Consider the following 22,854-nt stretch of genomic DNA (forward strand, 5'->3'; position numbering starts at 1 on the left):
GGTCAGGAACGAGATGGTGAGAGCCCAAACTTTGCTTTGGGAGTCTCTCCTACAGTGAGCTCAGTGCTGGCAAGGCAATGCCTCGTGCTCAGACACAAGGACCCAGCCAACAGGACTCCCAGGCATCTGCTGCAGCTTGGGAATTGCCATGTGTTCTCCCTTGGCAGGGCTGATGCATTCAAATACGTGTCCTGCCTCCAGCTATCCCCAGGCAGGGAGCTCATCCTGTGTCCCCCATGCTGCCCTGTGGGACTTGGTCCATCCCTTCACTCCCTGGTGCTGCAGTCCCTGCTGTCATGAGCAGTGGCAGTGCAGCAGGGTGAGCCTTCAGAGACATTTAACATGTACCCAGCGCAGCTGCAGGTTGATATTGGTCGTGCTGATGCAGCACCAATGCAAGAGGAAGGTAGAGTTGGATCTCTCCTGCTTCCCTGTCCTCTGGCGAGCCAGGTAATTTAATAAAATACTTTGCTGCGTAGGCAGCTGTTAACAGCTTCAAAGCAGTGCACAGACATTAATGCCAGCACCCTGCAGCACCAGGATGTGACACTAACCCGTCAGCAGGAAAGGCAATAAGTCACCTCTCGTTTCAAGTGTGCTGCTTGGAAGTACAGTCACAAGAAGCCAGCACTTGTACTTCACCTCTGATACGTTAGAGAGCCCCTGGTCCTGACGGCACGACCAGCATTTGATCCTCGGTGCCTTGAAGTTGGTATGAGCCCTTTGAAGTTGCTGCAGTTCAGTGGATCCCTTTAACTTCCAGCTCCTCATCTGCCAGCGGTGGGAGCAGAGGCACGGCTGTGCTCCTGCCGGGGCTGCTCTCCCGGACTCGGGTCTGTGTGTTGGTTCTGCCTGTGAATGGGGGACAGCCACCACTTCTGACGGTCGAGATGCACTCTCCCCTTGAGGCAGGAAAGAACAAGGATTGCCAGAAACAGCAGAGCAGAAATCAGCTCTGTCAGGGTTTCCAGGTCCTGCTGACACCAGGCTGCCAGTAACGAGGTTTAGGAGGTATTTTTAGCCAAACGGGAAGGGAGGTGCCCTTGGCTTTTTGTTTTCAGCCTCAGGCCAGCAGGAGCAAGGCTGTGCGACTCCTGCTGCGCTGCCCAAAGCACCTGCTAGAGGCACATTCCAGCCTGATGTTCCCCTGCCCACCTGGAGATCCACGTGTCCCACAGGACGCAGCGACTTGGTTTGAGAACAAATCCCTTCCCACAAGCTGGACTGGGTCGAAGTGACCTGTTTCAAAGATGTGAGGATTGAAGGGGTGTCCCTGAGGCACCTCCTCACTGCCTCACTCCAGCTGCACTCTGCCCGCAGAGCCCCTGGCAGCTGCTTGCCTTGGGTGTGAGGATGCACCTGGAGATCACCCCATCTCTCAGAGAAGGACACCCTCCCAGTGACACCCGTGCATGAGCAGGGAGCCGTGCTGAGCTCAGCGTGGCCAAGCAGCTGTATGAGCCCTCTGTGGGGCACAAAACCTTTGGTGGTACCAGTGTGGACAATGCCCTCCTAAAGGTCTGGTTCTTTTTATTTTAGTCCATCCTCGAGGGGGTTTTTTGCCTATCAAAGGCTGAAACTGTTTCTTTTCAGAAAAAAAAAAAAATTCGTTTCCAGTTAGCTTTTTGGCTTTAGCTGTGTTTTCTGGGCGTAGTGCAGTTTTTCTCAGCTGAGCCATTGTATGAAGTAAAACAGTGATAGACTGTCTGTGTGTGTGAGGCTGTTTGTATGGGAGCCTTTTGTTTCTCTCTCTGCAGTGGGAGCCTGTGCTCTGATTGTGTGCATTCCAGGCTTTATCAGCACTGGGAAGATGTTGCTTGGGATTTAAGGTTCTCAGAGATATTCTTGTCTGGCATTCACAAAATCTGGAGACACGTGTTGGACATGGGCATTTTATAGACTCCAACAGCACAGCAAGAACTACAACCTGCTTCAATACAAAAGGGAGAGGAGGAATAAACAAACACAACAAAAAGCTTTTCATACAGTGTTTGAAAAGCTCCCTATTAACAAAACACATGGCATAAAATGTGCTTTTTCTTGTGTTCAGGGGAAAAGTGAAACAAACTGCTTGAGAAACGCATTCATGGGAAAGATGAGCACCGAGAAAGCTGTTGAAATTAAACAGTCACTTGTAGCATCCAAACCAACAGGCAGTGCCAGCAGGAAGAGAGGGAAATGGAGTACAAGGTCTGCATCCCAATCAGAGCTGGGGACTGCAGTTCTAGAGCACCAGGCAGCTGCAGGAGATGAGCATAGGTCCTGTCTCTGAGTCCCTGGAGGATGAGGGATTAAATGCTGCCTCTTCCCAGGTGAGAAGCACTGTTTGGCTGCAGTGGGATGGGTGAATATGAAGCTGGAGTGGAGGTGGAGAGGCTGGTGGTGGAGGCTGTATTGCACAAAGTGATGTGAGTGAGCACAGCAAAGCACGGCTCACTCCAGCATGGGATGAGATGGAAGCTGTTGGAAGGTGAGCTCTGTTGTGAGATCTGCAGCTCTGAGCAGCTTATGGCTGTGGCTTGCAGGGCTTGATGGACATCCCTGTGCCACCCTCCCAGTCCCCAGCTCCCACAGCAGCCAAGTACTCCAGAACATCCATGGCCTCTGGCACCTGCAGAGAGCTGCAGAGCCACCTGGACTGGCCACCTCCACAGGCACAGTGAGTGGCAGCAGAGTCAGTCAGGCCAAGGCAGTGTGCTGAGCTCTGTCTCCTTCCCTGGGGCACACTGAGAAGGTGACATTTCTCTGCAGCAGTGGTGGCAAAGGGATCAGAGTTGTGGTTTGGTTTGTGCCTGGCCATGGGGTACAGGCAGCATGTCCTTTACAGACTATTCAGAAGGGACAGAAGACAGCCTCAGCAGCAAAGCTATGAGAAGCATAAGAACAGAATCCCAGTGGCATTACCCTGAACACTCCCTGCCATCCTCCTCCCCTCTGGCTGTCAGGCAGCCCTGTCAGATATGTCCAGGCTTGGGGGTGTCTCCCATCACTAACTGGGTTTTTCTGTGTGGATTGTAAATTTTTTTTTTCTGATGTCTCTGTTTATGATGGAAGTGTGATCAAAACAGGCATGTGCTTCTCTGAGAGACAGGGAAGCCATGAGGAGGGTGAAGTACCATCTTGAACTTAACAGCATGAAAAAGTGGAGTGGAAGGCAGGACATGTTCGAGGTCAGGGGGTGTGGGAGAACAGTGGAAGCAGTTAGGTAGAATTAGTTATGCTATTGGAAAGGTATTAGCTGTTGTCATCCCAGTTTCTGGTCCTCTTTCCAGCAGAACGTAGAACTGATTTGTACAGTTCAGAGTGGCCATACCTCTCCTTTTCCTTTGCAGTGAGTGAGCAGAGAGTGGATGAGAGGCTGCAGTACATGCCAGCACAGTGTCACTGTCCCTTTTGGAGTTGGCTGTGTGCCTGTAAAAGCTCTGCTGCCAGCTGGGAGTTGGGGCAGAAAATGCAGGCAGTTCCTAGTAGCTGGCTTTGAGATACATGAGCTTGTACCTGCCTTTGTGTGAGAGATGTCCATCACCTCTCAATGCAAGGGGGTAGGAAGAATTCAGCTATGTAAGTACTAGGTGGTGGCTGGGTGCAAGTGAATTTAGATAGTGACTTTTGAATGTTTTTATTTGGCTACAAGCAAGTGCTGTTGTATTTACTCTCTCATCTCCCCATCTGTCTGAAACGGAGAGAGCTAGGAAAAGTAATCTGGTACTGTATAACAGGTTGGACTGTAGGAATGCCTTTTTGTGTGCCTCCATCAGAGATGGAGCTGTGTGGATGGGCAGGGGCTCTGCCAGAGGCACTCCCATTGCAGCTGGTCCCATCCCAGGGCATGGGGCAGAGCAGCACAGGGCCATCTCTGGTCATGAAGAAGGTGAGCTGATGTTCCTTGGCTGTGAGCCATGTGGGTGATGGACCCACAGCTGGAAAACCGCTCTGCAGCACATGGAGCACTTCCCCTGTCCTGAACCTGCTGCTAGCCTGGAGCCTGTCCTGCTCTGCTCCTGTCCAGTGTGGCCTCTCAGTCCTACCTCACCAGCTTTCCAGTTTGCTTTGTCCCTATATTTATCTTCCTTCTGTGGTTGGACATGTGACTGAAGGCTTTAATTTATTCACAGCCCTGCTTTTGGTAATTTATCCTTTGTACTCTTTGCTGTCTTGTATTATTTAATTCTGTGAAGCACTCTGGGATTCAGTGTGTGTGAAAGATGCTGTACACAATAACATTATGCTGTATTGTTTGTGATTTGCAGGCCTTCTGGATTTCTAATTCTGATTGCAGTGGTGGTTTGTGTTATTTGTGCTATGGCTGTGCTCAACAGCCTCATCTGGATCAGACTTCCCTTCCAGCCCTTTCCTTCAGGAGCTCACACCTCATTGTACCCTGATTTATGTTGGCTTGCTCCATTCCATGTGTAATGGTTGGAAATGCAGGACAGACCACTGGGACATGCATGGATTTGAGGTGTCCTGGTGAAGGCTCAGGGCCAAACCTGGTGTCTGACTCCTCGCGAGCTGTGGGGCTGCCCTTGGGGAGAAGTGGGAATGGTGCTCTCTGGAGATGGCCCAGGGAGTTACGTGTGTTCCACCCTCAGGAGGGGCTGTCTGGGGCAGCACTGAAGCAGCAGAATGAGCAGGGTGAGAGCTGCCTGTGATGTGTCTCTGCTGAGCAGCTGGACACAGCCAGAGCTGGAGGAGCTCATCAACCTATTCCTTTTGGGACAGGAAGCCTGAAATAGGGCAAATCTTGGGGCTGCTGGCATCATGTGCTGTGTTGATGGGGGATGCTGGCTGCTGCCCACTGCCCTGCTGTCTGGACTGCTGCACCAGTTGCACATGGTCAGTCCAGACCCTGCAGCTGTAGCTGCAGTTGAGGTGTCTGCAGATGTGGCTTACAGCCTACTGTCTCCTGCCCTCTGGGTGTGTCACTTGGGTGGATGCAGTGGCAGGAGCAGTAGAGGGTAGTAGGTGAGATGGGCTCCTCGAGCAGGGGTGCCCACCTTCAGTTTGGTTCATGCTTTTCCTGAACCTACACTGCTGAAGCTTCCCAGAGTCAGAGGTGAAGTTACAGCCCACAATTTTTGTATTTCTCTGTCTATCCAAAGAATAAGGTTCCCATCAGAGCAGGTTTTTCCCCTTGTCCAAAGTCTGTGCACAGTTCCACTTTACGCACCAAAAGCCACACTTTAATTTTAGTTGAAGGCTCTGGGCTTGCAGCCCGGTAGAAACGTGGCCTTTGTGTACCATGCTGCAGCACAGGATGAGGAGAGCAGTGACACAGGGCATGTGGTGTTGGATTCCAGTACCCTGGGGCTGGTGGTAAGGGTGGGCACCTCCAGCTGCTGATGGTTTCGCCTTTTGCCTGGTCACAGGTACGCCATCGACCGCAGCACGGACACCGAGAGGATCTTTGACATCGATGCCAAAACAGGAGCTATTGTGACAGGAAAGGTCCTGGACAGGGAGACAGCAGGGTGGCACAACATCACTGTCCTGGCCATGGAAGCAGGTGAGGTGGAGGAATGCTGTGTGGAGCAGAGTCTGTGGGACAGAAGGAGGAATATGGGTTCTGTCATTGCAGGGGTGGCCAAGACACGCGTGTTAATCAACACCGAAATAAAAAAGAAAAATAAATGCAGCAGCACTGAGTCTGACATCTCCCTAGACAACCTAAAAATACTCTTCCTGAGTCGAGCATTAATAAGGGAGCATGGTCGAATAGTATATTTGATGAACACTAATCAAATTTGTGTTATCTCTGCGCCATCTCTGCCAGTCATCCCTGCACAGCTTGCTGCCTGCACTCACACCTGCTGAGCAGCACCAGGGGCTCCCGGGGGGCTGTGCTCACATCACCTGCCTCCCCCCAGATCAGTCCTGTGCCATGCTTGGATGTCCCCTCAGCTGGAGCCCTGTGGCACTGCAGGACTGTCAGCACTTGCTTCTGCCAGACCTCTCAGTGTTTGGGACTCACAGACTGTACCTGCACCTGGGTGTGTAGCTGTGGATGCCTCCTGTGTTCTTGGGGTGGTGCAGGCTGGGCACAGAAGGAATGGATGGGAGGTCCTGGGGCTGCAGCAGTGGGATGGGACTGTGGGAGCAGCATGTCCCAGGCACCATGCTGGGAAATGTAAGGCATTGCCATATTCTTCAAAGTTTTCCATATTTTGGATGCGCAAGTCACCAGCATAGCCTGGGCCCTGTGGGCTCTGCCTCTGCCCTGCAGTGGTACCAGGGAGTTGCTGTGGCTGCAGAGCCCCTCCTTATCCCTGCTGCCATGTCCCAAGACCTGTCTGTCAGTGGGCAGGAGCCTTCTTCAGGCTTTGCTCTGCGTGTTTCTTTGCTCATTCTTGAGTGTTGACACTGCTGTTCATGTTCAAAGAGCCAGGTCAAGGCCTGACTTGGGTCCTAGAGGTCAGATCCTGCCACCCACTCTGGCCAGGCAAGGGCACAGGCCCTGTAGCCCTGGGAGAGGAAGGGTCAGTGGCCCTGGCCTGATCCCCAGTGCCCTGAAGGGATATCTGTGGCTCCGTGGTGCATGCCAGTCCCTCTCTGTGCCAAAGCTCTGTGCTGGGTGATGGGAGTGGCTGACCCCTGCACTCTCTGGCTGTGGCACTGCTGTGAGCCCTGCCTGGTCACATCCCAGGGAGGGCAGTCCATTGCCCAGCTGTGACCTGTTCTGAGGGCTCCATGGGGAGGCTCTGCAGGGAGGAGGGGATGGCAGCACTGCAACACAGCTCAGCATCCAGAGGAAACGTGAGGTGACAAGAATCAGAAGGACAATATTTACATGCTGTGGCTAGGATTTCAGAACAAGTCAGTAAATGCTGCAGCTCCCCTCTGGCAGGGAAGCCTGTCAGGCTGGATCGCTTCAAAAGCCAGGGAGACTCCTCAGTGCTCTGACTTCTCCCATGGTGAGCTCTGACTCATCCATTTTAGCTGCCCAGACATTCTTCCCAGTGACATTATCCTTAACGTTTTGTAATCATGAAATATTAATGACTGATATTGAATTTAAAGTACAATTTATGTCTGAATCCTCTGGCGGAAAGGGCAGTTGTAAAGGTGCAGCCTTCTGAGTGATGGAGGGGTTGGGATCAGGGCCGTGCAGCAGCTGTCAGGATGTGCCTGGCACAGGGGGATCAGCCATGGAGTGGGGAATGCAGGGCAGCTGGGGGCTGGCAGCTGCACGTGCAGCAGTGCAGCTCCTGGCACACAGGTGTCTGGATGCTGGCAGGGCTCTGTGGTGCTCACAGAGCTGGATGCCACAGGGCTGGACGTCACCAACTCCATCAGAGGCAAGTGGTCATATATTCTCTTCCCTCAGTGAGATGTAAACTTGGCAGGAGGAATGGAATAAAACTAGTGGGAGTCCGGCTGCCCAGGACTGTATCTGGTGCCTCAGCTTGTTGGGGCTGGTGGGAAACTGTACCCACTGTATTCCCATGGTGCCAGGACCCACTTTATTGTCATGGCACCAGTCACATGGCCTGGAGCGTGTTGCAAGAAGATATTTCATCCCTGTGGCCTCCTTGAGCTGCCCTCCTGGTCTGCTGTCAGGGCTGTCCTGGGCAGGGTTTGACCACTGCAGGCTGAAGGACAGCCAGCCCCACTGGCAACACTTGTTCCCACAGGCAGCCTGTGGGGCTCAGCAGCTCCAAACAGAGCTGTGCCCCTCCCTGGAGAGCCCTGTCTGGCACCCGCTGCTGCTGCTGCAGCAAAGACCGTGTCCAGGTTATTTCCCACCTGTGGATAGCAGAGTGTATTTGCCCCTGGAAGCTGTAAGAAAAGCTGCAGGAGGTGCCCAGCTGTGCCCATGGGGTGCTGTGAGGAGCAAGGGCAGCTCTGCCCCCAGGCAGGCAGCCCCAGCAGGAGCTGCCCGGGCCAGCCAGGGACCAGCAGCGTTTGGCCTGCAGCATGGCAGGAGGCATGGGGGCTGTTCAGCTAATCTGGCCTGGGACCAGGCCAAGCGTTTCCACAGATAAATCTTCATCTCCCTCACAAGCTGTTTACCTTCCTTGGGCTAATATTAGTGATTCTCTTCCTGTTTTCCTCTTTGCTCATGTAAAATGATGAGGCCTTGACTGCTGTGTCCACTGCTGGTAATTGAGATGATAAATCTTCCTGCTGGAGACTGGCTTTAATCAGAGCATTGTGTTTGGATGCAATTTAATGACTCTCATGCTGCTGAGTTTGGGTAGGACTCAGGAGAGGTGAGAGCCATTTATGTTACTTGGCTTAACTGCTGCTTCCACTTTGCTTCTCCTCAGCTGGGGGCCACGTTTTCAGCTGCAGCCTCTGAAACAGCCACCTGTCAGACAAGTCATACCCCTGGCATGCCCCTGCTCTGTGCTTGGCATCTGCACTCTGGTTTGCAGGCAGGAGCTGCACAACAGCTACAAACCCACCCTGTGCCCCAGAGCCGTGGCATCAGGGCTAGAGAGCAGAGTGGCACATCCCAGTCTTCTGTTCTGCATTTTCTTCTCCCAGTTTGCTGAGATGGTGAGGAATAAATTCCACTCCTGCCTCTTTGACTTCCTTACTAATGTAAAAATTTTGAATTCAGTATTGTACCAATTTGGTCTCCACACAGAAGAGCACATTGGATGCTGTGCCCAGCAGTGTCCCTGAGCTGGTCTGCTCCAGGTGCTACAGCTGCATGTGGCAGCCCACGCTCCCCTGGGCTCTCCTCAGACCCAGAGAAGCTGCTGAGCACTTTGGGGTGTGTGTGGGGAGGAGGGGAAATGGCATTTGCTGGATTTGGAGCTCCGCAGGAGATCTTTGGGTGTAAAAATGCAAAGTGTTTTACTGTGAGATTGTGTGAGGGTCTGGAGGAGTAAGGGCTGGATCCTGGCACAGCAGAAGCCACAAGTCCCCTCCTTTCCTGCCACAGCAGGGGTGACCAAGCACTGTCAATCCCTTCCCATCCCTGGGAGCTGCTGCAGGGCTACAGCATTGCTGAGCAGTTGCCCAGAGCTGCTCGGTGTCAGTCCTGTGAGCACTCAGCTGTCTGCAGCTCAGGGAGAGGCCAAGTTGGTGTTTTGCATCTGAATATTTAAAAGGAGAATATTGTCCTGTTGAGATTACTTACTTACATGATTAATTAAATAAGGAAATGCTCTGGGATGTGGATGAAGATTCCCCTGAAGCACTTAACTCTTGGCCTGAGGGTTGCTGTGCAGCAGGACTGTGACCATCTCATGCTCCAGAATCCTTGCACTGCCTGTCCCATCCCTGCCAGCCCCGTCCCAGTGCTGCCTGTTCTGCTACATGGCACCCGGGCAGGGGTGTCTGGCTGTCACTCCCTGAGCCATGCTGGTGGCTGTGTTGAGGCAGGCACAGATGCAGCAGGGTGGAAGCACTGGGCAGAGCTCTGTCCCACAGCACAGCAGCTCCAGTGGCTCAGAAATAATTCCTCCTATGTTGGCAAAGGCAGCTGCCAGTCACCAGCCTGGAGCTCCCGTACTGCACGGCTGTGCTTCCAGCATCTCCCTCTTGTTCTGTGTATTTTCCATGTCTCTTTCCTCAGTCTTTTCAGATTAATAGCATTCCAACTCCTGAAGGAAATGCAGAAAAACGGCATGTTTAATTTTAATTTAGGGAAGCGTTTAGGTAGCAGCCTAGTTTTCTCGCTGCTGTCAATCAGGTTTTCTCAAGGCTGACATCAATTAGTTTAAAAATATTGAATGTAATTTTGCCTGACACAACATATTGCAGCCACTGCAAAATATAATTTATTTTAGAAGAAGAAATAATTAAACTAATTTGCATGTCAGTCAGCTGAGCTGGAATACCGAGGAGAGACGCTGCAATGGAAGATGGTTCTTTTCCCTTCCGGCTGCACTCAGCCAGCACGTGCTGCCCTGGCCTCAGTCACAGGCCAGGTGCTCCTCACAGAGCCCTGCGAGGGCAGGTGCCTGCAGCACCCACACCTCAGCCTCATCCACCCTCTCTGCTTCTCTCTCTGGCACTGGGAGCTGCCTGCTGAGCCTTTGCTCCTGTGCTGGGGCATTTTGGGTGTGTGCACACAGCACTGCCAGAGTTTCTGACCTCGCAGATGTGAATCCTGTGTTAGTTGAGGGCTTTGTGCCTTTCATCACAGGTGTGCTCCAACAATCTCAATCACACTTCTGACCATCGTAATACCAGTTTATGCCACTGTTATGAAAAACATATTTCAGATGTTTTGAAGATAACTTCTTTCAAATACATCCAACCATTTTTCATTTTTTCCACCCGTAAATCCAGGTACTGGCTCAAAGGATGAGGGAAGTTGATAAAGCATTGAGAAACCTTCAAATGTACATTGTACAGCCAAAATAAAAAGAAGCTGATGTGTGCCTCACTGGAAAGGTGGACAAGAATGCAGCAGTTGCCTTTCTAACCTCGATGTTCCTGGACACGTCAAATTTTGATCCCGTCACTGAGCCAGGAGTGAGCACGAGCCTCAGGCTTCAGCAGTTTTGGAAGGGCAGAAGGAGAGTTTTTGTATGACAGGGTGCATTTAGAAAGGTCACTGTCTCAGAGCTGTGCCCAGGGAAGCGGGAGGTGAGCCCTGGCTGGGGAGGGGTCGGTGCAGGTTCCAGCTCTGTGCCGAGGCAGGGATGTGACCCCGCTGCTGGCAGCTGGGGCTGGGCACAGCCCTGTGCTTCTGCCTGGCTCTGAACACGCTGATCACATCCCTCCTCAGGGGCTGGGGGAGGTGGTCTCGAGGAGAAGCTGCTTTGCTCAGGATCACCTGGATGTTCAGAGCTGGCACGCACCATCCCAGCAGGTCCTGGGTTTGGCAGTGCTGGGATGGGCTCCTGCTCGCAGCTGGCTCCCACACTGTGGGGCACCAAGGGAGTAACTCCTCCTCTGGGTTACAGTTGGGAAGAGGAGAGCTGGGGTCCTGGATTCTTCCTCCTTTCAGCCTCGCCTCTCCCCTCCTCTCCTCTCCTCTCCTCTCCTCTCCTCTCCTCTCCTCCCTTTCCTCCTGCCTTTCCTCGTCTTTCTCTCAGCAATCTCAGCCTGCTCCAGAGCTGAGCAGCAGGGATGGTTATCCATCTTCCTTGTGGGTTGAGGAGGGGGTGATGAAACGCTGTCATCCTCCTTCTTGCAGGAACTGAACCCTTTTTCTTCCTGCTCATTTGTGGGCATCAAGCACACACCCCACCGCCTCCCCGGGCTCCCTTCTCACCCCACTGCCTCCCCCTTTCTCTCTTCCTGCAAGCAATTTCACTGCACCAATATGCCTTTTAAAATAACACATAGTTCTAGGCTTTTAGTCACGACTTCAGCCTCCCTCCCCCAAAAACAACTATCTAATCACCAGAGCAGCTGGTCTGGGTGAGAGGGAGTGATAACGTGAGAACCGGGTGAAGGCAGCTCTGGGGAGGGGGCTTACATTCCTGGCTAATTATGGAGCAGCGCTAAATCTCCTCTCCCCTGGGTCCTCCCCCACCTGATCAGTTGGGGCCACTATTAATGTTATAGACAAGCAGGCAGCAGAACTCCTGCCTGAGTGTGGAGAGAAGCATTAGTTCTGTCACAGGTGCAGCCTCTGGGTAAAACAAAGGAGATGGAGTAAGAGGGAGTTCTCATTTCTGGAGATATATGAGGTGCTTCAGCAAACATCAGGCCCTCCAGAGTGATTTATAATCCTGTGGCTCGGGCTCGGTGTCCCTCAGCAGTGTGTGTGCAGCTCAGTGATGCTACAGTCAGTGGAGGTGTAAATGCTGCCCCATCCCACAGGCAGAGTGAACGCCAAGGGAGGGGGATCCCCAGGACCACTGCCTGTGTGAGGCTGGGCTGGTGAGTGCCAGGGTGACAGAGCTGCCCTCAGTCTTACTGCATACCCCCCTCATGCCAGCTGGTGGACAGTGCTGTGTTTAAGTTCAGGCTGCAGTGGCAACAAAAGCCCAGTGTCAGAACAAGAGGCCTGAGTCCCTGGGCAAGAGCCTTGTGCCTCGGTGGAGCACATTTGACCCTGGGTCACCTGGGCACAGCAGGGGTGGACGGACAGATCTCACCACCAACCTGTGCCCTTAGCTGATGCAGCTGTTTCACATCCCAGCTCCATTTGCTTGGTCCTGGGATGTTGCTGCCAGTCTGGAGTGCCTATGGATCAGGATCCAGGTCAGAGGAGGATCTCACATCCCAGTTTTCTGTCCCATCTTGGTGCTGTTTTGCTGAAGTACAGATCCTGACCCTAATGGCTGGGACTAGCTTTGGGCTGGTCCAGTTTTCCAGAGGTAGATCAGGTGGTGTTTCAGGACTCCTTGGCACACAGCCCAGTGGTTGGGCTTCTTTTGCAGGGTGCGTGGGGCTGAAGCATGCTCTACAAGTGCTGCTGTACTGCAGACAGTCTGTGCCACAGGCAGGCAGAGGTGCAGTGCTGGCAGCAGCCACGATGACCTCTGGACAGATGAGAATGAGGGGGTGTGCTTCCTGATAGCAGCAGCTGTCCCTTTGTCCTGAAGCCCTGCTTCTCTTTCTGTTTCAGATAATCACTCCCAGGTGTCGAGGGCCTCTCTCCGTATCCGAATCCTGGACGTCAATGACAATCCACCTGAGCTTGCCACCCCCTATGAAGCCGCTGTGTGTGAGGATGCCAAGCCAGGCCAGGTAGTGAGAATCCCCCAGCCCTGGTCTTGGACTGCAGGCAGCACTCTGGACTAGTGCCAGCTTGCCCATCTGTCCCCTTCTGCCCGAGAGTTTTCCTGTGCAGCCCCTGTCACAGTGGGAGTCACTCTGCTGTCCCACTGAGCCCGTCTCCAGGGCTGAAGGCTCGTCCCTTTCTGCCTGCAGCCAGCAATGCTGCTGGCTGGACCCTGCACGTGGGACCCTGGGAGAGGCTGTGGGAGCAGCTCTGGTGCTCACCTCTGCCTTCTCCCCACAGCTGATCCAGACAATCAGCGTTGTGGACCGGGACGAGCCTCAGAGCGGCCACCGTTTCTACTTCACACTGGCGCCTGAAGCCACCAACAACCACCATTTCTCTTTGCTGGATATCCAGGGTGAGTCCTGCTGTACCCTTGGCCCAGCATCCTTCAGGCTGAGCAGCACCTCAGGCCATGGACAGGGAGGTGGGTTATGGTCTCTCTGTGCCAGCTCAGGGTGCTTTGGGCATGTTGCAGAGCTTCTTGTCAACCTGAAATGGTGGGACTGATCAGCTAACAGCTTGGATTTCCTCAAGGAGGCTCTGCCAGCTTTATTCCTTGCTGCAAGCAGCTACAAAGCTCCTCTCATGCTGCCTGGTTAAGCCTTTGTTATTTTCAGGGCTCTCAGTCCCTTTCTTGATGGGAAATCTCCAACCTGCCTGCAGGCAAGGAGATGATGTGGATTTATAGAAGAGCACACTTTGAGCGTTATGATTTATTCCTCTCCAAGGTAAATCCTGGAGCATGGGTCATCTTGGGGCTGCCATGTGGGTGGCCAGCCCTGTGCCCCTGACAAATGGGAGCAGCTCCAGAGCCCTGGGAGGCAGTGGGGCCATGCTGTAGCCAGCCCACAGCCACGGCAGGTTCTCTGGGACACAGCCTGCACAGCCTGATTCCCTGTCAGGTGGTGGCTCTGGGGTGCAGTTCCTCTGTTTCCTGGGACTCATCCTCTCCTTTGGGACAGGCAGCCAGGCAGAGCCTGTCTGTTCCTCTGGGCAGCTCTGGGCTTCTCTGCCTCCCTGAGCTCAGCAGCTCATCCTGAGTGACTCGATGCTGCTGGGAGCGATGGGGTGCCAGGCAGGTTCTGCTGGCTGAGCCTGGCAGCTGTTGGACTTTGCAGGCTGCGTTTGTGCAGACAGTAACAATCCAGAAAAGTAGTTATCAGGATCTTTGTATTTTTGGTTGGTGTTTAAGGGGGAATTGAGGTGCTGATTGTAGCAGTAGGTAGAGCAGGATCCCCTGCAGATACTGGGACCTTCTCCAGCCACATGGGCATGTGCTTGTCACAGAGGCCAGCAGATCACATTGAAATTCTTCTTTGGTTTTGGTTGGGTTTTCTTTTAAAATCATTCTCTTTCTCTGCTTTTGCAGCTTTATCTGTCAAAAGCCTGGTTTAGTTTGTTCTGAGCTTATCACAGGAGCCTTCTGCTGACGTAAGATCCTGCTTGCCCAGTTTGGTTCAGCATTATTAGGGATAGTCAAAATGGAAAAGCTTCAGATGTGATGGTAGCACAGCTGGATATTGCTTTGTGTCCTGAGTAGCACAGCTGTCCCTGACCTGAGTCCCTCCCCCTCTGCTCAAGGGCAGCTGTTCAGAAGACCTTTGCTTCTTATCATGTAAATAGGCTTTAATCCTCTGCAAGATTTTGCCCCACACCCAGTGATTAACTTCCCTCACTTTCTTTGAAAAACCTTATGAAAATGTGCTTGAACACACTGAGCTGCACCCGGGTGTCCATCCCTGCCCAGACCCTCGTGAGGCTCCGAGCTCTGGGCCAGGATGTCTGCCATGGCCAGGCTTCCATCCCAGAGCCACCACTGCTGTTTTGCTGGTCTGGCAGGGCATGTGGCTGGGGTGTATGGGTTTGGCAGGGGCTGCTTGGCTCTGTGGCTCTATGTGAGGGTCCACCAGCAGTGGCCCAAGAGCTGGCCTTGCAGTAGATGCAGGACATGTGTGCCACCATCTCCTCCAGAGCTGCTGCTCTCCTGAGTGGGATGAGGCTCCTGTGGCACGGGGTAACTCTTTGTGCTAAATGATCCCTGGAGCTTTTTGTGTGGTGTAACACTGCATAAAATGAGTAAAAGCTGGCATCACCTCCCGCCTCCTGCTCTTGGGAAAACAAATGTTGTTGCTGCAGGGTTATTCCCAGAGTGTTTGGAGACCCTCCCAGTTGCTGAGCAGTGCTGTCTTCCACAGCAAGTGGAGGTGGCTGCCTGTGGCAGATGGAGGCACCCCTCGTTTCTAGCAGGGTGCCTTGGTGCCATCTCCCTCCCTTTGATTTCTGCCCCCTTCTCCAGTCCATCACCTGCCCTGGGTACACTCACCTTTGGCCCTGCTCTCGTAGGTGACCTTGCTGCATCCTCCCTTGTGTTCCCCCATTGCTTGCCTCTCCTGCATTCACCCCTCTTCACCATGCACTTGTCTCTACTCCCCCGTGCAAATATCTGCGGTGACAAACTGCTACCACCAGCCCATCTGTTTCTTTGTACAAATTTGTAGCCAGTTTTGAAACGTGATTTATAAATATTGCTTTTGCAGCCAAGGAGTGACACTGATGGATGTCAGCACAGATGGATTCTCTAAGCTCTTGCTTAAATCCTCTCTTTTGCTTTGCACCTACTTCACTTGGCTCCTTTGTGGCACCAGAAAGCCACCTCGGGGAGTGACTTGTTCTCAGCAGGGTGGGGACCAGCACTGTTGGGGCTCCCTCCAGGAGTCCTGGGTGTGGCACACAGAGCTGTGCTGGCTCCCGTGCTCTGGGATGGAGATGTAAATACCAAGGGTGTCCCTGCAGACACATAACTGAGTTACAGGGGATTGGCAAATTGGGATTTTGGAATCAGCACCATTGCCTGTTGGTGCCTCTCTTCCCCTGCTTCTGCTGCCTGAGGGAGCTCTCACACACTTCCTGATTCATCAGACAAGGAACAAATGTCACCTGTGGTAACAACAGCGAGCATCCAGGAAGAAGATGCCCATCATATGGAGTGACTAAAGAAAGAGATGGAATTAGAGAAGCTGACCACATTAGGATCCAACTGGTGCCATTCCAAAGGCATTCACCATCCTCTGTTTCCTAACTTGCCTTTTGCTGGGTCTTTCAGGCCTGAGAAAATTGATTACAGCAGGATCAAAGGCAATTAAAGCCTGAAATCATGTTCTCCAAGAAATGCTAATTGTGTTGGAAGGGATGGTAGAAAGCATCCAAGCCCAGCAACCTGGAAGGAGTGCTAGGTAATATGGAGTGACACATGGAGCTACTGACTCCAGGGCTCAAGGGCTCGGCAAGCAGATGTCTGAACTCTCTGCAGGTCTCATTAAGAGCATGTAATGGGTGATAGAAGATCTGAAAATCCTAACAATCAAAAGCAAAACGTTAGGATTTGAGGGTTGCCTGAGGATAGAGGAGCCTCCTGCAGCCCCGCAGGGATGCCCCTCTCAGCACGAGCAGCACAGGTGCTCGTTTGACTGGGGCAGGGTTGGGGTGTGTGTGTAAAAGAGCATCAAACCTCCTCGGGGCTGAGCAAACAGCAAAGGAGCAGCAGTGGTGCTGTGGCCTGGTACCCAGAGAACTCGAGAGAAGGAAGAAGCAGAAGGGAAAAACAGGATGTTTCTTCTACCAGCTGCACCACCTGGGGCTGGAGGAGGTCTGCTCCCTTGGGGCAGCTCTGGCAGCAGTGTGCCCGCAGGCCCAGCCAGGTGCTGGTGCTCCTCCCCAGAGCCAGTGTTCCCATGCTCTGGTGCAGCAGAGCAGCTGCTGGAGAAGGGGAAGACAGGTGCTCACAGGGCCCTGAGAGTGGGGGAGAGGGAAGGGACATCAAAATCCCTCGTGCTCTGCTGGCGCTGTTTGAGATTGAGTTATGAGAAGGATTTATTAGTTCTATCTTCAAGGCTGCCAAGAGCCTCTTTGGAGAGGGAGCCTGGGAGACTTAATTATTTTATTATTCCTAGTGACATTAAGCTACCACCAGAGTATATTGCCTTCCCAAACTTTCCTCTTAGGACAGTATTGATGAGTCCCTGTGTGTCCTGGTCATGTCAGTTCCTGTCCCGTCCAGTGTCCTGCTCCTCATATGGACAGAGGGGCCTGTCCTGCCCTGTCACACAAGGTGATGTGATGTAACACAGGATAATGTCACTGCGTGATCAGAGAGAGGGTGGCAGTGGAAACCTATGAAGAAAATGTCAAATTGTGCAGCAAGAAAGCAATGATAGTAAAAGGTTTGGGTTGGGGCATCAGAGGACACTCAGCACAGCCGCAGCAGAAGGTGCAGCTTTGTGGGGACTGGGCAGGAAACCAAGTGTGAAGACCCAGACTCGTCTGTTCAGGAAAGCTGCGGATTAACGTCTGCTCACATTCCAGTGCTGCTCCTGAGAAGCACTGCTCCTCAGCTCATCACCCCAGAAATGGATTTGGCAGGAAACTGCTGCGGAGGAAGAGACACGAGGGCTGCGGGGCCAAGGCTGCCTGGGCTGTGCCAATGCAAACAAATCTGCACCAAGACACATCCCAGAGCAGCTGCTGAGGGTCAGCTACGTGGAAAGAACTGCACCAAGAGAAATAACAATTGTTTAGTAGGAGCTTGCTTTGGATGCATTTTCCAGGATACACGTTCCAAGACCTAGGCAAAATTTTCCCAGCTCTGTGATCAAAAGGACTGCAAACGTACGGCAGAGCCCTTTTTTTGGAGTATCTCAGAGGGGAACACAGAAGTTTGCGAGTAACAGGGGTGCAAACACCCAGCAGAGAAGAGTTCATGGTGGTGGGGGCAGGGGGTGGTGGGCAGGTGGTGGAGCCATTTCAGTGCCAGAGGCAGGTGGTCCCTGACAGGCTGGGCTCTGGCTGTTGAGCCTTGGTGAGCAATTTCATTGCTGTACACGTGAAATTTCTGTGGATCTCCCTCCTGGGATGAAGGGCGCCTGCCATCCTGTTCAGGAGATAAAATATAGTTTCATGATGTTTAAAGCAGCATTTGTAGTTGTGATTTTTGTTACTCCCTTGCATCAAGTTTTGGGTCACAGGGCAAACCCTCAGCCCCTTCCTGAGGTGAGGTTTCTCTGAGCAGACCTGTCTGTCATGCTGCCGTTAAATTTAAGTACCGTGTTCTTTATTTTGACTTGGTGGGTGGCAGTATTTCTTTTTCAGTGGTGCCAGGCTGCCTAAACTGTCTGGGCTGAGCTGAGGTTGGTGCCTGCCCCTCTGCCACTTGCATTTGCAGTTCCCCTTGGTTTCTAGAGACTGTTTCTAAAAATACAGCATGCCTTGTCACAGGTCCCTAACAGGAGCTGGAGCTGGCTGTAAACAGAAGGGAGTTGGCAGCCTCCTGCTGCATTTCCAGAGAGGTTTGGTGCTACCCCTGTGTTTACACAGTGCTGAGGAGCAGCTGGGGGAGTTCCCAAGCACTGTGTTCCATCAGCCCTGTGTGAGGGTTGGGCTGAGCTGCAGTGGAGGTGCAGGGCTGTGTGCTCAGGGATCCTGGATCTGACCCCAGCCCCAGGCTGGTCACCTGGCTGGTGTGACAGTGACAGCAAAGGTGACCTTCCTGGGCTGTGGCAAGAGCCTTGCTCTCTTACAGCACTTTGGTCTCTCCTTTTTGTCCTGTGGTTTTATCCCCACTCGATCCAGGTGTCTGAGGCTTAATTTTAGGTGGACTAGCTAGGAGTTAGTCCTGGTCTCTTGCTGAGATAGTGCCATTAAGGTTATTTATATCCCCCTGCTACACTGCAGCAAGGAGGGGGGACAGCACCAAATGAGATCTCATTACCTTTGTGCAAACGATTAGCATAACAATAATTTTTTTTCATAGCTCATCTTTGGTAGGCCACAGGCAGTTCTGAGATGTTGCTGCCACCACACTTTGTTCAGCCTCCTTGCACCCAGGTGCCAGTGCTCCCCTGTTCCTCCTGACACCTCTGCCCAGTTGCCATGGTGCTGCTGCCACATGCTGCTCCAGGAGTCTCAGCCACAGTGGCAGGTGTCCCACAGGACAGGAATCTGTGCTCTGCAGTGCCCTGGCTGCCACACAGAGCCTTTGGGATCTGCTTCCTGGCTGACCAGCAGATTTTCCATCCTGGCTCACCCCCTGTCCCCAGCATGCCCTGTGTGCTCTCATGCAGCACCCAATCCATACAGCAATTTCCGTGATGGCAGCAGCCCAAGGGCCAGAGTTACTGTACATGTCTTTTCCAATGGAAGAGCTGATTCATAGAGAAAGGGGATGGTCTGGCATAAATCAGGTCTGATGAGGAGAGGCTGTAGACAGCAGCACCTTGCTGTGAGTGGGCCAATCCATGGTTTATTAGATAAAGGCTGCAGACACTCAGCAGTGGCTTGTGACTCCTGGCTCCAGTAGTCACCTGCTGTTCAGCCCCATCCTGCCCACGCTGCTGCTGGCTGGCAGCCTGCAGCACCCCTGAGCAGGGAGTCAGTCCCAGTGTCAGTCCCTGGTCCTTCCCTCCCTCCCTGCTCCTGGTCGGCAGCAGCTGCTCCTTGGGTTCACTGCTGGCACCGGGGCCCTGGAGGTCCCGTGAAGTGGCTGTGATAATGGGATCTTAATGAGCTGTGCTGTGCCAGCTGAGCCCCTGAAGCAGCAGGGTGTAAGCAGATGGGGAGGAGGATGCCTGACTTGGCTGGGAGGCTTGGAAGTAGCTCTGCCTACTCCTTCAGGAGTTACAGAAGATTACAGGGGTATCTGGCCCTTCGGCTGAGGCAGGACCATTCACTCATGGCTTTTGGCTTTGGAAGAAGCAGTGTCTGCTCTTGCAGTCTCAGTGCCACCTGCAGACCCTGTCTGTTCTTGTGTACATGTCAGCAATTGATTTTTATCCTGACTCTGTTCCACTCTCAGAGGGTCTTTTGGAAGTTTTTCCCCTCTGTCTGTGCCACCTGCATTGTTTGTCAGCGTGGTTCAGACACTCATGTGCTGCTGCTGCTCTGCCAGGCTCACTCCCAGGTGTGGTGACAAAGGAGATGCCAGGCTGGCCCTGAGGTGCTGCTGGCAAAGGGGAAGGTGCTGGAGTGGAGCTGGCCGTGTTCAGGCACTCAGGCTAGAGGGGGTCTGCAGTGCCAGGGAGCCATGAGCTGGGTCCAAGTGATGGAGGAGGGGGAGGCCCCAGGCTCTCTCAGGATAGCTTCTGGAGGGGTGCAGGAATAGCTGCTGTTCATCCAGAGCACGGAGAAGCCCCTGGCAGGTGCTGCAGGCTGTGATGTGGGGGTGACTTTGCTGCAGCTTTGCTTGTTCCCTGCAGACAACACAGCAGCGGTGCACACACAGAGAGTGGGCTTCAATCGCCAGGAGCAGGACGTGTACCTGCTCCCCATCCTGGTGGTGGACAGCGGCCCCCCAGCCCTGAGCAGCACAGGGACTCTGACCATCCGTGTGTGTGGCTGTGACAGCAACGGGGCCATCCAGTCCTGCAACAGCACAGCCTACGTGGTGTCAGCCACGCTGAGCCCCGGCGCCCTCATCGCGCTGCTGGTCTGCGTCCTCATCCTGGTTGGTGAGTGCCTGCCTGTCCCCTGAGTCCTCCCTGTCCTCTCGCAGCTCCTCTCCATCAGCATCACATGCATGTCTGCAGGCAGGTGCTGTGGGCACAGAGCTGTGGGCACAGAGCTTCCCTGCATCTCTGTCCTCCCTGGTAGCTGCAGCATGGGGGGCATGAACCTCAGCCCCTGCTGGGGGGACCAGGGGGGAAGCTCCCATGTTTGCCACAGCTCATGCGTGCTGGGCCCCACACGGCAGCCAGAGCAGAGTTCCCTGTGCCAGGCAGGTGTGATGCTGCCCAGCAGAGCCTGGAGAGCTGCTGGCTCGTTCCCTGCCTGGACAGCAGGAGCCAAGAGCTGCTTGCCAGCTGCCATGCTGTGCCCACAGCAGGCATCTCACAGCAGACGGGGCTGTGTGATCCCGGCATTTGGGCAGGATGGTGGGTGTGGGGCACACAGGTGTGCTCTTACCTGAAAAGGTCAGTGTTAGAGCATGTGTGAGTGTGTGGGCAGGATGCAGAGCTGGGCTGTGGTCAAACCAGAGTGCTGCCTAGGTCAGGACCTGTACCCTGGGAATACTGCTGCCTGCCACTGGCACACTGGCACAAGCTTTGTTGGGCATGAGGAGCATGTGCTTGTGTGCATGTGGGAAGGGGCTCTGAATGAATGGTATTGCAGTGCCCTCAGGTTTAGCACGAGACAGTTGATGGATGCAGCTGCTGAAAGCCCTCTCTGGCCCCAAAGCTGGCTGGCCCAAGGCTTGTCCAGACACCTGTGGGAGGCAGCACATTGTTTGGTGAGGTCTCCTCTCCTTGGCATGGCTCCACTCCCTGTCTCCTGCTGCATCTCCGTTCAGAAAACCCTTTCCCACAGGGTGCACTTTACACTGGTTTCATTTTCCAACGCAGTGCAAACAAATTTCTGCCTAATTGCCCAGACAAATAAAGTGCACATTGGTGCTTTAAAGGTGATGGGCTGAATGGATGATGATCCAGGACACAGCTGCGTCTCGCTGCTCAGGCTCTGTGCCATCTGCTCCACATTCACCCTCCCAACATTTAGCTGCTACTATGAATCATACACCCCCTTTTCCTGGTCATCCTCTGCAGAAGCCTTCCGTTTGTCTGTCCAGCTGTGTGTTTATCCATCGCTCCCTCCTGTCTCACTGGTCACGCTGCATGGCAAGGGAAGCTCCTGGTGTGCCCTGGAGGCCAGACAAACCTCTCTCCAAGCCAGCACACAGCAGGGCTGCTGCTTGATGAGCCTGGCTGGTGGGAACCCTCTGGCATCCTGGCAGGGCTCCCCATGCCAGAGGGTTGCTGTGCCTCCACCCCTGCCAGGGAGCAGGGGTCATCCTCGCCCTGCAGGAGCACAGCGTCCCCGAGACTCTGCCCCCTCTGACTGTCTCTTCCTTTCCCAGTGCTGGTCCTTCTGATCCTCACGCTGAAGCGGCACCACAAAAGCCACCTGACCTCTGAGGATGACGAGGACATGAGGGACAATGTCATCAAATACAACGATGAAGGAGGTGGTGAGCAGGACACGGAGGCCTATGACATGTCAGCCCTGCGCAGCCTCTACGACTTCAGTGAGATCAAAGCTGGTGATGGAGGCGGGGGGCCAGGAGAGGGGGGCCCAGGCAGAAACCCAGCCTCCGAGCTCCATGCCCTCCCACAGTGGGTGCAGAGCCCAGACCTGGACTTCTCTGTGTTCAGAGACTATATCTGCAGGAAGGTGGAGCAGGCGGACGAGGACCTCTCTGTGCCGCCCTATGACTCATTCCAGACCTATGCCTTCGAGGGCTCGGACTCCCCGGTGCCCTCCCTGAGCTCCATCAACACCTGGTCCAGCGGCTCCGAGCAGGACTTCTCCTACCTGGGGGGCTGGGGGCCGCGATTCCGGCAGCTGGCAGCGCTGTACGCGGGGCGCAGGGGCGACGAGGACAGCGAGGAGTCCTAGCTGCCCCTCCGGCCCCGGGGGCTCCGGACACCTCCTGGACAGGGGCTCCAGGGCACGAGGTGCCACGGGCATCGTGTGCTCCTGGGCCAGACTGCACGGCTGCAGGCGAGAGGCGGCACCGCGACTGCTCCTCTGCAGCTGCCTGGGGAGGCTGGGGAGCCCGGAGGAGCCACCGGGGTGTCCTCATCTCCTCAAAGCCAGTCTCCATTAAAGCACTACGCGTTGACTTAAGAAGGAGAAAATCTAATTCAAGAGGGTTTGGAGAGGGTTTCTCCCCCACAAATTATCATTTAAATAGATCTGTTCGGTGATCCCCATCCAGGAGAGGAAGAGCAAACCGGGAGTCTTTTGTTGTCTAAATTGTTTTTGTCACTTGAGTCAGAGCATTTAAAGAGCTTTGATTTCTTTAAGAGCTTTCCTTGCTGAGGGAAACAAGCTTTTAACTTCTGTTCAGATTTTCCCCTCCTAAGTTTACTTGCTTTTTGAAGTCTTCCTTCTCGCTGCTCCCTGTGGGGGTCTCAGCAGCCCCCGGCTGCGGGCACAGTGTTGGAGGGAGGATGCCACGCTGGGATCACATCCTGCAGAACCGCTGCTCACCTCAAACCAGGTTTCCCTTCCATGCTGCAATCAATTCATCCCTGTCTGGTGATCACAGAGGTGCTGGTGATGTGAAGGGGATCCCCAACACTCCCTGCACAGCAGATGATGTCTGTGAAGTCCTGGTGTGCCCCACAGCCCCAGTGGCAGACAGGGATGTCCCACCTGTCACCAAG

General features: G+C 53.9%; 1 protein-coding gene across 1 annotated transcript in view; it reads left to right on the forward strand.

Annotated features, from left to right (window-relative positions):
- The window catches only part of CDH22 (cadherin 22), a 49,351-nt gene extending 27,119 nt beyond the window's left edge, over positions 1–22,232 (forward strand). Inside the window, exons 7-11 of the mRNA XM_041419249.1 lie at positions 5,370–5,506; positions 12,482–12,603; positions 12,878–12,995; positions 19,888–20,139; positions 21,543–22,232. Coding sequence (XP_041275183.1) covers positions 5,370–5,506; positions 12,482–12,603; positions 12,878–12,995; positions 19,888–20,139; positions 21,543–22,081 — 1,168 coding nt within the window. The 3' untranslated portion in view covers positions 22,082–22,232. The remainder of the gene's footprint in view (positions 1–5,369; positions 5,507–12,481; positions 12,604–12,877; positions 12,996–19,887; positions 20,140–21,542) is intronic.
- The last annotated feature ends 622 nt before the right edge of the window (positions 22,233–22,854 follow it).

The sequence above is a fragment of the Onychostruthus taczanowskii genome, unplaced genomic scaffold, assembly GCF_017590055.1.
Source record: "Onychostruthus taczanowskii isolate IOZ18803 unplaced genomic scaffold, ASM1759005v1 scaffold60, whole genome shotgun sequence".
Classification (NCBI taxonomy): Eukaryota; Metazoa; Chordata; class Aves; order Passeriformes; family Passeridae; genus Onychostruthus; species Onychostruthus taczanowskii.